Below are 12,085 nucleotides of genomic sequence, written 5' to 3'. Positions count from 1 at the left end.
ATTGAGGGTAACTGTTACTAGGACCAGACTCCGGCCCTTGAACTAGCCCAAGGCTCATTGCCAAGGCCCCTTCTGGCTGTTGTTCAGCTGTGGATACCTGTCAGGTGAAACGCAGGCCGGCTGGCAGTGGGGAAGGCTGACCTGGCCCGCCCTTCACGAGCTGGTCCACTGTGTCTGGCACATGGCATGAGCTCAATAAATCACATGTCACTATTATTATTATTATTATTATTATTACTGTCATTGCTATTACCCCAAGCGCCTTTATCACCTGCTGTACCCCTAGGAAGTAAGCTGACTACCCGTCCTAACCCAGGCCTCTAACAGAAGTGCACTGAGGGCTAGGGGACTGGGAACAGCCAGGGTGAACACATCCTTCCTCTCCTGTTTGGTCAGAGGACAGAGGCTGGTCAGCTCTAAGGGCTGGGACATCTGCTGTTGTGCCCTCTCTACATTCTCACAGGCCAGACCCCAGAGGCCACTGGGTATAGGAGAAGCTGAGGGGACTGGCTGGGCCTCAGGCTGGATGTCACTGGGAGACCTCAGGGAAGCCCCAGCAGATCGGCACATCCATCCACGTTGGCATCCAGGAAGGCAGAAGCTGGACTAGTGCTGTGAGAGATTGGGAGACGGGGTGCTCCTCGACAGTGATCTATGGGGCCTGGGCAGCCCCAGGTGAGAGATGCTGGCACCCAGTGGCCAACCCCCACGGATCCCGAGGGACAGCTATAGATATAGCTATGAAGATATAAACATATAGCGAATGTGTGTGCGCACACACACACACTCATTCTTTTTTCCTATTTGACATCTGTCTCCTCCCATCTCAAATGGAGATGCAGTGACTGGACAGGTTCACTGACAGGACCACGGTGCAGTGCCCGTGGTGGGGCTCGCTGATGTTTCTGAAAGGAATTCATGTCAAGGTCACACTGCTTTACTAGAGTTTCTGGGCTCGCTCTCACAGGAACTTTCCTTTACATTCTGAAGGTGTCCCTGGTGTCTGCCTGCAGCCAGGCAACGGGATTATTGTACTCACTTTGGCTCGAAGGTGACACTTCACTTTATTAAACAAGATGGCCTCTTCTGAAGGCGCCCATCCACGTCCACCCTGATAGTACCCACTGCAAACGCCACGGCTTCTGCCCTGAAGCCTTGCCCGCTATTCATGAGGAGGGGTTTTGCTTATCTATGTGTGTGCATGTCGGGCAGGGGGCATTTCCCAAGGGGCCCCCTTTAACAGTTAATTTCAGGAGCAGTAATGGCAGGCAGGTGGCTCTATTTCACTCCGTTTGCCTGGCTGAGGGCAGTGAGGAGAGTTCTGATCAGCCCATCAAGCCCAAGGTCACAGGGAGGACATGTCAACTAGAACGTTCCACCTCTTTCGTATTTATGGATCCCACACTCTATGGAAGACCTGGGAACTTGCAGGGAATTTGGTTTTCCTCCAGGCCTGGGGAGGAGCTAGAAAACAGGAGGGGGGAAGGGAAGAGGCAGTGACTGTGAGGGGACAGGGGATGAGGAAGCGGTCCCATTTACACACAGAAAGCCGCCCTGTGTCCACCACTTAGCCAAGCCCACCTGCCGGAAAAGGGTCATGGAGCAGGTAGTGGGAGACAATGCGCACAGGGGTCCTCCTGGAGCCCCCATCCCCGGCCCTGGCCCCTGGGTGCCAGCCTTACTCTGCAGGTCCTGTTTCTTTAGGGCCCCCCAGACATTGCAGCTCCCACATTCTTAGGCTGAGGAGCTACCCAAGAGATGGGAGTACCCAGCTCACCCACCCTTTTCATCTCACCCTAGGAATTCTTCTGCCAGTCTGGTGAGGGAAGAAGACCCCTTTCCAAGACCTGGGCTGTCACTGATAGGCCCAGCTGTCTGACCTCAGTGTGTGTGGCCCGTGGGGTGCTTGGGGTCCTAACCCTTACCCAAGGCCCTGTCCTTCAGCCCCCCACCTTCAGCCCTGGCCTCCACCATGGAATTGGGGGGCTCACACCCTCCTTCTTCCCACTTGTTAGCCTGAAGGCTCAGCTCTCTAGGGGAGGGTCTGGGTCACTTACAGTCCTGGTTTGTGGTTGCTTTCATTGCTAAAATTGGGACAGCCCTGAGAAAACTAGGATGGTTGGTTACCCTAGTATCATTGTCCCCTAAACCCTTCTGAACCCTGCAGGTGGCTTCCACACACGTAACCCTTATGGCTTCCCACCCCCACCCATGCCTACACCCTGGTGCTCCAGGAAAGACCACATTCTTTGGTCCCCTTTTGTGTTTCAGACCCAGCTCCCATGTGTCCAGAGGGGCCACACTTCCCCCTGGCCCTTGGGGCTCAAGCTCCTTCCCTCCTCTGGTCCCACAATCTCCTGTTCACTTGGCTTCTCCACCCAAGGTGATGGCAGGCATTGTGACCCCATTCCACAGTTGACATGAGGCCAAGAGCAGCTCTGAACTTCGGGCCAGAGGCATGTCATCGGGTAGATCAAGGAAAACCACCTGGGCTGCGGCGCAGCACTGGGACCCAAGTGACTGTCCCAGGCTCCCACAGCTTCCCCCATCCCACCCTTTCTGGGGCTCGCACCCCGAGTGTCCCAGGCTCACACTCTTTTCGTGTAAACATCTTAATAACATCTTTAATGCTCTCACATGGAGATTCTGTGAATTAAATTACAGCTTCTGTGCATCCTAAATTACCCGCAGCCCTCCGGTCGGTTCAAGTGATAACGTATTTATAGCATCTAGAGGAGGGAATACATCCAGAATCTTGCCCATGTGGGCCACCTAGGCCCACACATCCTGACATGTGGTATTTGCCCAACAGATTTGTGCAGGCCGCCCCCGCGTCCCCTCCAACCAGCAGAGGACAGTGACGGTGGCGAGGCTGGGCAAGGGGCATGCTTCTGTGCATATTCGTGCGCGCTGCACGCCCAGCGCAGAAAAAGTTCCCAGCTCTTGGGGTCTGGCTTGGCCCAGTGCCTTGGCCAGATGCCCCAGACTGCTAGAAGAATTCCTGAGGGGCATGGGATGGGTGGACAATGTGATCAAAAACCACACTAGGTTTCTTAGGTCTGTTTCCCAGCCCGTTGCCAGCAGGCAGAATGTCCTCATTAGCCCACAGCCTGTGACCACAGCCCTCATTGAATATTGAAGGCAGAAAAGATGGCCCATCCTAGGCCCCTCCACACACCCTGGGGTCGGGGGCGACTTGAGGGTGGAGCCAATGCAGAGGGTCTGCATCCTGCCCCCTGTGCTGGGTCAGGCATATGTCGGCGCATGGGCACGTTCATGCACACGCATGAGGCCTTACAGCAGGTCTGGGCGCTGCCTCTGTCCTTCTGCCTCAGCTACCATCCTAGCTTGGGTCCAACCAACAGCTGGCTGCCAGGAAGGGGTGGTTGGGAGACCTCACAGACACTCGGTAACATGGATCTACTTTGGGTATGAGCAGCCCTGCTCCTGGTATCCTTGCCCACTGGGCAATTTCTGCTCCATCCCAGGCTGCCACCACACCTTGTCCCCGAGACCTGGGTGGTTACCTCTCCCACCCCAGAGGAGGCTCCAGATTCCAAAGATAGGTCTTTCTCTGACAGAGGGAACGACCCTCCCTGTACTCCTCCCTCTCCCATCCCGTGTCTCCCCCACTTTAGAGGAGCAGACCCTGATGGGAGGGGTCTCAGCAGGGCACAAGGAAGCTAGCAGTGGCTTTCAACCTTTCTGACAGGAGGGATGCCCTCCACGCTAGGGCTCTTACATCAGGGGACATCAGTGGCCAGATGCCCAGCCTGGCCAGGGGCCTCTCTTAGAGCCTGGAGAGTCAGCAGGGGGGTCCTTGGAACAGCTGGGACCTCAGTAGGGCAGGTCCTGAGAATAGGCAGCATTGTGGGCACGGAGGCAGGTGTCTTCATCGGAGATCCAGGCCTGTCCCTAAGCCACTCACGCGTGGATGGCGTTGGCTACGTCAGTGAACACCAGCCGGCTGGGCCTCTGTAGGGGGCCCTGGGAGGGGAGAGTCGTCTGCAGAGAGACAGTCAGAGACATCAGGGACCTTGACCATAGGCCATGTACTCTCTGGCCCAGTCACCTCCACCCTCACTTCCGGGTGCCTGCTTATATTTGGCACTGGCTGTGCTTTCTGCCTGGAATGTCCTTCCTGCAAGCTCAGCCTAGAAATTTGACCTGGCTCAGATGACTCCTCCCCCAGTAGCCATCCCCAGCTTGCCCTGGCAGCACTTGCCCTCTGCGCCCAAGGGCTGAATTAATTATGCATGCACCACCCTCTCCCAGCAGAGCAGGACTTTCTCACACCCCCAAGCCCCAGCACGCGGGTGGGGTGGGGTGGGGGGTGGGTTAACAGGAAACAACCGTCAAATGGTTAGTAGTCATATGGACTGGGTGGACTAAGGTACTTGGCCTGATTGCCTGACTGGGGGGAGTGTGTTGTAATCTAGGTGACACAGGACTGGTGGCAAAAGCGGGGGTCTCTGGATTCCCAGCTTGGACTTTTCCTGAGTCCAGTCTCCTAATTATGCCTCTGGTAAGGCCAGACCCCAAAGCAACCTGTGGGGTCAAGGGAAGGAGGGATACAAAGGGGCTTTATGGGCCGGGGGGAGACCAGGCCTTATCACGCTGTTCTGGCCCTTGGGGACTTTGGGGACTGGTGGCAAGTGGCCAGGCAGCCAATGGCTCTGGCAGGATGACCACACATGTACCCGACTCTTTGGACATAGGAGGCGAGTTTGGCTGGTTCTCCACCTGCCTGGGGTCTGTCAGATACTAGGAACCTATCAGTCTATTCAGAGGTGGCACTGCCCCAAGTGACCCTGACCACAATCCACTCAGGACCCACAGACCCTCAGGGAGCAGAGGAACTCAGGGGCTCAGCCCTCAACAATGTCTTCCAACAGTGCTTTCTTTTCCTAGCCAGTACGAGGCATTCACAGGATAGGAACTGGGATTTTCCATTGCAGATGAGAAGACAGGCTCAGAGACCAGTGGGCTTCCAAGACCATCAGGCTATTGGGGCCGGGCTGGGCTGGATCCTAGGGCTGCCCTGGCCTGGACTTGAAAGGTGAGTCGTTGGGTGGCCGCGGAAGGATTCTACCGGTTTCTAAACAAACCTGACAGAGCCCATACACCTGACAGCTGGCACCCGAGCACATGGCAGGTGCTGGAAAGCTGCATGGGACAGGAGGGGGAAGGGGCAGGAGAGGTGTGAGCTGGCTGCGGGCTGGGGGAGCCCTATCAGTACCCACCTTGCCTTGCAGGGCCTGCACAGAGCTGGCTGCCTGCACGGAGGCAGCGTCCCGCCCGTGCTCCAGCAGCTCCTGCTCCAGTTCATCTTGTTCCTCCGTGGGGTCGAAGCTGTACATGGGCATGAGCTGGTGGTGTAGCTTCTCCAGCCTGGGGGTGGGGGCAGAGGCTGCTGGGGGCAGGGCAGGCCCTGTCCCTCCCACCAGCCCTCCAAGCCTGCTGACCAGCTGGGCCACCGCACACAACCACATTTAGGGGCCTAAGACTTCCCCTGGGATAAAATGAAAGCCATTTTTGCACCTATGGCACTGGTTCTACCTCTCAGGTGGGTGGCCTGGGAGGGACAGTTACCCATTCCTGGGACCATATGGGGCCATGGGCCACAGAGCTGTCACCTGTGGGGACCATGGGGACTGCCTAGGCCAGGGCCTTGTGCGATCCACGGCCTCTGGGTGGCCGGGGCGAGGAGAGGGGAGTCAGTGCCAGTTACCTCGGAGCAACAGGGCAAGGGTGGCTGGGCAGTTGGTTGGAGGTAATCCCGACCTTCTCCTCCCCTCCTCAGCCCTCCCCAATCCCAGAGTCATACCTGCCTGCCCTTGTGTGAGATCCTGGGGGGGACAGGGCGCTTAGCCTTCCTGAGAGAAAGTGGCCACCCCCAACCTTAGTGGGCAGAAGAGGCCCTGACTTCCTGACCAGGGAGGAGGCGCTGATGGTGTGGGGGGTTCTCCTTTCCCACCCATATCCCCTAGAGCCTGGCTCAGCATGACCCATGGGCTGGAGGTTTGGGTGGCAGCTGGGGAGTTACCTCTTCTTCTTCCTGATGTATAAAACCTGCAAGAGAAGGAGCAACATCAAATGGCCAGGAAAAGAGGCCCCAATTAACCCAGCAGTCCCTTGGGACATGGGACATGCTGAGGACCCATCCCACGGATACATGCATCCTGCATTTGTGTCTCCCTTTGAGGTTTATTAGACGCTGACAGTGTGGACTCGGAGATGGAGAGAAGGCCTGCCCTTGAGGAGCCCAGCCTGGGAAGACCACAGTCAGGCCTGGCCTGGGAGCAGATGGGCCCCTCCTCTGCCAATACTGACCACCCTCCAGGCACTCAGCGCCTGCCTGGGGCTCCTTAGGGCTGGAGGGGAGGGAAGACTTCAGCACATCGCCTCCTCTCAACTCTCCCCAGACCCAAAGATGTGAGTGGGCAAAAAGAACAGGAGGTAGGCAGTGCCTGTAGGCAAGGCTCTGGACTGGGTTCCTGGGGTTTCCAAGGGAGGCTGGTGGCTCTCAGTGGACAGGGCCTCAGCCCCTGGACATCAGCCCAGACTAAACTCCAGTACTCTGATGCTGGAGGAACCTAGGGAGGCCCCTGGGTCCTAACCCCCACTGTACAGACTTCAAAATAAAGGCTCAGGCAACCTGAGAAAACATCCAAGACCCAAGAGCGCTGGGCTGGAGTAGGAAATCCTGGTACAAAGCACTGAGGACGAGAAAGGGGATGACCACCAGACGGACTCCGGGGACCTCTGCCACCGTCTTGTTCTTCCCTAAACTGGCCATTTCCGACTGCCAGGAGCACCACCTTTTGCCTAGGAGACAGCCACATCCCTCGTCTGTCCCAAAGCCTCTATGGCTCCCTCACCCTTTGTAGCCCATTCATAGCTTGAATCTGGTTTGATTTCCAGCCTGGCCCAGAGTTCCTCCTGCTGCTTGCTTCTGGAGAACCCCAAAAGCCTGGAAAGAAACTGAGGTGTCCCTTGCTCCCCCTATCCCTCCACGTGTGGGTGGTACCCCTTTCTCTCCTGTGGTTGTGATGCAACAGGAGGTCCAAGTCTCTAGCCCAACACCTGCTTGCCCTGAACCAGTGGCTCCAGCCCCAGCCCCCTGTACCCCCTCACCGCTCAGCCGTCCCAAACCCTCCTCTTTGCCCTGTGATACAGATCTTCAAGAGAGGCCAGAACCTTTATCTCTGTGCCTTTCCCCTGCTGCTCCCTCTGCCCCAACTACTGGCAACCCCCCCAAGATACTTCCTTTCCAAATCTTAACTGCCCACCCCAACTGAGCAGCTGTAGCCCCACCGCCTCCAGGAAGCCCTCCCCCACTGCTTCTCCTGTATGGGACACAGCTTGGCACTGCTTGGCTCCTCCTTGTACCCAGCATGACCCAGCTCAGGGTTGACATGAGGGGAGAGGAAGTAGCACTCAGGGAACATCTCTGCACCTGCCCGCTGGTACCCAGGAGCTATTTCCTGTCTCTACAGTCTTTGCCCCACAACCTCCCTGCCTCTCTGCTTTTGGCAGGAAGGCTATCCACCCTGGCCCTCTGAATGTTCCTCCAGAACAAAGAATAAGGCAGTCCTCCCAAGGTCCTGGGATAAGCCTTTTGTGGAAAGTTACAAGGGCAGATTCTAGGCCCTGCTTGGCCCTGAGTTTAGGGTGTCTCCGTCTGTTTAACTGCTGCATGGGTGCCAAGGGAAAACACTGGCATTCTGCCTCACCCCCTCCCCAGGAGACTGCCTCATTCTGTGTGTTGCATCCTGGCCCTTCTTGCTGGCCACCAGTTGTTCCCTGGCAGCGATCTGGAGCCCGCGGGGCCCATATGGTGACTCTGATTTAACAGCAGCTCCAGGCAGGCCATGGATGGACCATCCACAGCCCTGGATGAGCAACATGCTTTGTTTGTCAGAGCAATATGCTCCTGAGTCTAAGGCCAGCCATCAGAGCCTTTGAGGGGCAGTAGGCAGAATGCCACCATTGCCAGGCCCGCTGGGGGACCTAAGGTGTACCCTCACCCTTCCTGGTCTCATTCTGCATAATCTCTAGTGATCCCTCAGTGACATTCAGTGTCCCTGTGTCATCCTGGAGGAAGAGCCCATATCTTCAGCGGGCAGATAACAGATCTGGAAGCATCCTATCCACCATCAGGGGACACCTGCAGCCCTCTCCCCACCATACCTCCATCCTGATATCTGCCCAACTCTGCATCTCTTGTGTCACTGGGGCCAGGCCTCCACCTTGAGGTCTCTAATGTTGTCTCCTCAATTGTCCCTGTCACCCAGCCTAGAAAGGGCCCCCATCCAATTTCCCAATCCAGTCCCTATGTGCTTCTCTGGGCACCTTTGGTTTTATGTGTCTCCCACTCCCAATAATAACCACAGGGCAGGACCTTATCTCCCTTGGCCCTGGGGTCCTGAAGGCTGGATCTAGGGCAGGTGCCCTGTAAATAATTGCCAAGTGAATGAATGAATGAACACTGCCAGAGGCCTTCCATGCTCAGAGCATCCCACCCAGACTCTGTAATCCACGGCCTATCCCAGTCACCTCTGCCTCTAATCCTATTGCACCCCACACTCGCTTGCCGCATGGTCCTGCGTGCTGTTCACAGAGCCTCCTGCCTGCCTCCGAACGTTTGCCCACCAGGAAACTCCACCTGAAACACTGTCCTCCCCAACTCCAGTGTGGCCTTCATGGCCCATTTCAAACCCCATGTATTCCTTAGAACCTACTCTGGTTCTTCCAATTGGACACAGCCTCCTTGGTCTCTGGGCCCCAGTGGACAAATCCCTGGGGAAGGGGATGATTGCATTATCATTAACAGACGACTATCTTTGATTAGATCAGGGGTGTCCAAACTGTGGCCCGTGGGCCAACTGCAGCCCGCGATCCATTTTTTATTGGCCCGCAGCAAATTCCAAAAATATATGTAGTTTACTTAAATAAACCAGGTGAGGCAATACCTACTTCACCTCGAGTGAGTGGCCCAGCTGTTTGTATATTTTACCGCATATGGCCCTTGGTGAAAACCGTTGAACAAAGTTTGGACACCCCTGGATTAGACTCTCTAAAGTCTAAACACTGACCACTCTCCTGCAACTGAGGGCCATCTGGGCAGCCCCAGCCTGTCCCAGCTCTCACCATGGCCACCGCCAGGCCAATCACTGTGATGATCCCAAAGGACAGAAGCATGGTGCCCACGCCGGCTGTGCTACCAGCCACGTCGGGGATTCTGGTGGCGTTAAAACTGGTGGCTTCTGGGCTGAGGATGGTGGTTTCAGAGGCTGGTCCATCTGTGGAAGGCTCGAGGTTAGGCTCAGAGGTGGTTGGGTGGCTGCTGAACCAGCCCCTAGTAGACGGGATCCTGGAGTTCATGCTGACGCTGAGACACTGCCTGTGGTCAGTCAACTTGCCCACTCACTTCTGACATCAGGAGTGTCCAGCCTGTGGCCCTGCTACTCGTGTCAGTGGCCACCTCCTTGGATAAAGGGAGCTTCCTGCCTCTCTGGGTGCTGGAAAGGAAAGGATAAAAAATATAAGGCTGAGCATGTGACCCAGGCCTCCTAAGTCCTCAAGGCACTGGGAAACTAAAAGTTGGAGGTCAAGGGCAAGTTTGGGGGTATCAGGACATGTGCCTTATATATATCTACAGTCCCTATGAATTTGGGAATGTGAAAATGGAGCCCTGCTCCCTCTTTGTGGGTGAGATGACCACAGGGATCATACTTGGAAGATGTGAAAGGTAGTGGGCAGGTTTGAAAACAAAGTTTCTCCCTTGTGTAATACCCTACCCCACCCCTTCTCCCTATGTTCCCCACCTCCTCACTCCCTGCCCCCACCGCCCTCACCTCCTGCTTAGAGAAAAATATACTGCAGCTTTTTCCTTTTCTGGAAAGAAACACTTGCCTAAGAGTTGGACAGGCCTGTCTTTGAATTCCAGCTCAGCCACTTAACTGAATGACCCTAGGCAAGTCACTCTGCCTCTCTGTGTCTCAATTTTCCTGAGTCTAAGATGCAGATATTAAGAACACCTCCCTCACAGGGTCAGAGGGTCACTGAATTGTCAGAATGAACTGGTCCCTAGAAAAGACTTGGATCAGCGCAATCCCCGCACAGTAAGCACCCAGCAAATGTCAGATCTCTCTCCACACCCCGCCCCCCCGCCACCCCCAACCCACTTGGGAAAGGGGAGCCACAGAAGCCCCTGGACCCAGCCCACTTGGAGAGCGGTTGGGGACAGGTATGGCGAGACCAGAAGGCAGGAAGGAGAGGCTAAAATCAGGTCCTCTGGCAAGTCTTCTCTGCAGGCTCTTGGGGTCACTGGATGCCTTTTGGGGGAGCTAGTGGCTGCCAGGAACAAGGAGAAAAACGGGAGCATATCTTCAGAGGCAGAGATGGAGCTTTCACTCTGAGATGCCTTCTCTTCCTCTTCCCTCTTCCCTTGGGAGCAGAGGGTGGGATACGTACCCAGCCCAGGGTGTGGCTTAGGCGTTCTAGGCTAGAGAGTCCTAGGTAAGGAAGGCAGGGTGGGAAGGGGTCCCAGTCAAGCTGCAAGGCAGGCCTAGGGAGAGGAGGGATATACAGCTTATGGCTGCACACACACCTCCCTGTGCTAGCTCATGGGTATATGTGGGGTGCCTCCCTGTGCAGGTGCATGGGTATGTGTGAGGTGTGCATACACCGTGATGGTCCCCTAGGAAGGGGCAAGGCTGGCAGACTAACATGGGATGAGAGGGGCTCATCGCGCTTTGCCCCCTCCCTCCAGCTAAGCTGGGCAGGTCAGGAGTCTCAGGTTCTTTCTGGGCTCCACCACTGACCCCAGGAGTGACCTTGGGCCAGATACATAACTCTTGCTCTGGGGCTCTGTTTACTCCTGTGTCCAAAGAGAAGAGACCGTGCGCATCACTGTCCGGGACTGCCTCAGGGTCCAAAGGGCAAGAGAAGGAAACAGGAGCGAAAGGGGTGGTCACCGCGACCTCCGAGAATCTGCATATCATTCTCCACCGGGTTCCTCAATCCTCCCTGCCCGACCCCATCCCCGCCTCCGCGACTCTGTGATGCCTCCATCCGTGCACAGAAGCGGCGACCTTAGCACTTACTTAATCCTCTCTGGGGCGCCAAGCTCAGCAGGACAGGCTAGGGGTGGTGGCGACCGGCAGGAGGCCACGGCGGGGGGAACCCCCAGGCTCCGGGTGAGTGGTGGCGGGTCCGCGCTCCCTGTACCCTCCGAGCCGCAGGTTGAGTCCGCTCCACCGCACCGCCGGCAGCCGCGAGGGCGGGCTCTGCCAGCCTGGCGGGGACAGGCAGGGCCGGGACCCACCGCGGGGGTGGGGCTGAGGCGACCAGCCTCTCCGGTCCGTGACGCTTCAGTGCCGTTTCTCCATGTCGACTCCGCGCCCCCGGTCCCCGGCCTCCGATTGGTTGTCAGGCCTAGAGTCCGCCCAGCATTGGCCCGCTCGCCTGTCGCTTGGAGCTTGCTCCGCCCCCAGCGGGAGCCGTGTGGTAGTTCTTGGAGACCACCCCTCACCCTCGGTGGCCCTTACCGGAGTCACTCGGTCACCGTGGGTGGCCAGACCCTTCCTGGGCCAGCCCGGGCTCCACCTCTGCCAGGACAGATTCGGGCCTCTATAACATAGACGGACGCAGGAGGCTTGGGGAGAGCACTGGATTGGGAATTCTCGGGCCTGCGTTGAATTCTGGCTGGATCCTCCTCTACTGGCTCTGTGACCTAGAGCAAGATGCTCGCCCACCCTGCTCGGCTTCCTGCTCAGATGGGCTCTGGTGTGAGGGCTCTTGGTAATCGACACCCACCCCGTGCTAGAAATGGGGCATCTCCAGAGAAGTTGGGAGCAGGATGTTATTTTTCTTGGGAGTGGTATTATTTGACACCCCGACTCAGGCAAGCCTATATATACCTCTCACAATAGCCTCCATCCAGGGCGCGATCAGCTTCAGATACCTTGTAATCCTCAGGTTTTCAAAGGGTTTATGGGGATCACTGAAGTAGCTTGTTACAAATACTGTTCCCCGCGGCTCCCCGGGTCTGGGACCGTAAACTGCATGTTTAATAGTA

The 12,085-nt window shown here is 56.8% G+C and overlaps 1 protein-coding gene across 1 annotated transcript; it reads right to left on the bottom strand.

The window, feature by feature from the left end:
- Window positions 1-2,596: 2,596 nt before the first annotated feature.
- Window positions 2,597-11,372, bottom strand: LG10H3orf18 (linkage group 10 C3orf18 homolog). The gene is made up of 5 exons (XM_074312273.1): window positions 11,112-11,372; window positions 9,154-9,524; window positions 6,047-6,072; window positions 5,244-5,391; window positions 2,597-4,005 (listed from the first exon to the last, which is right to left on the bottom strand). Exons 2-5 carry the CDS (start codon window positions 9,385-9,387, stop codon window positions 3,925-3,927), a joined length of 489 nt encoding a protein of 162 aa, XP_074168374.1. The 5' UTR covers window positions 9,388-9,524; window positions 11,112-11,372; the 3' UTR covers window positions 2,597-3,924.
- Window positions 11,373-12,085: the final 713 nt, after the last annotated feature.

The sequence above is a fragment of the Rhinolophus sinicus genome, linkage group LG10 (genome assembly GCF_036562045.2).
Source record: "Rhinolophus sinicus isolate RSC01 linkage group LG10, ASM3656204v1, whole genome shotgun sequence".
Taxonomy (NCBI): domain Eukaryota; kingdom Metazoa; phylum Chordata; class Mammalia; order Chiroptera; family Rhinolophidae; genus Rhinolophus; species Rhinolophus sinicus.
This window is presented reverse-complemented; position numbering and strand designations above follow the sequence as displayed.

What these genes read in the sequence shown, in the direction of transcription:
- LG10H3orf18 (XM_074312273.1), bottom strand. Translation starts at nt 9,387, where the DNA reads ATGAACTCCAGGATCCCGTCTACTAGGGGCTGGTTCAGCAGCCACCCA. An exon ending in TTGGCCTGGCGGTGGCCATG is followed by an intron (nt 6,073 to 9,153) that starts GTGAGAGCTGGG and finishes CTTCTCTTGCAG; the next exon opens with GTTTTATACATCAGGAAGAA. An exon ending in TGCAGGCCCTGCAAGGCAAG is followed by an intron (nt 4,006 to 5,243) that starts GTGGGTACTGAT and finishes GTCTCTCTGCAG; the next exon opens with ACGACTCTCCCCTCCCAGGG.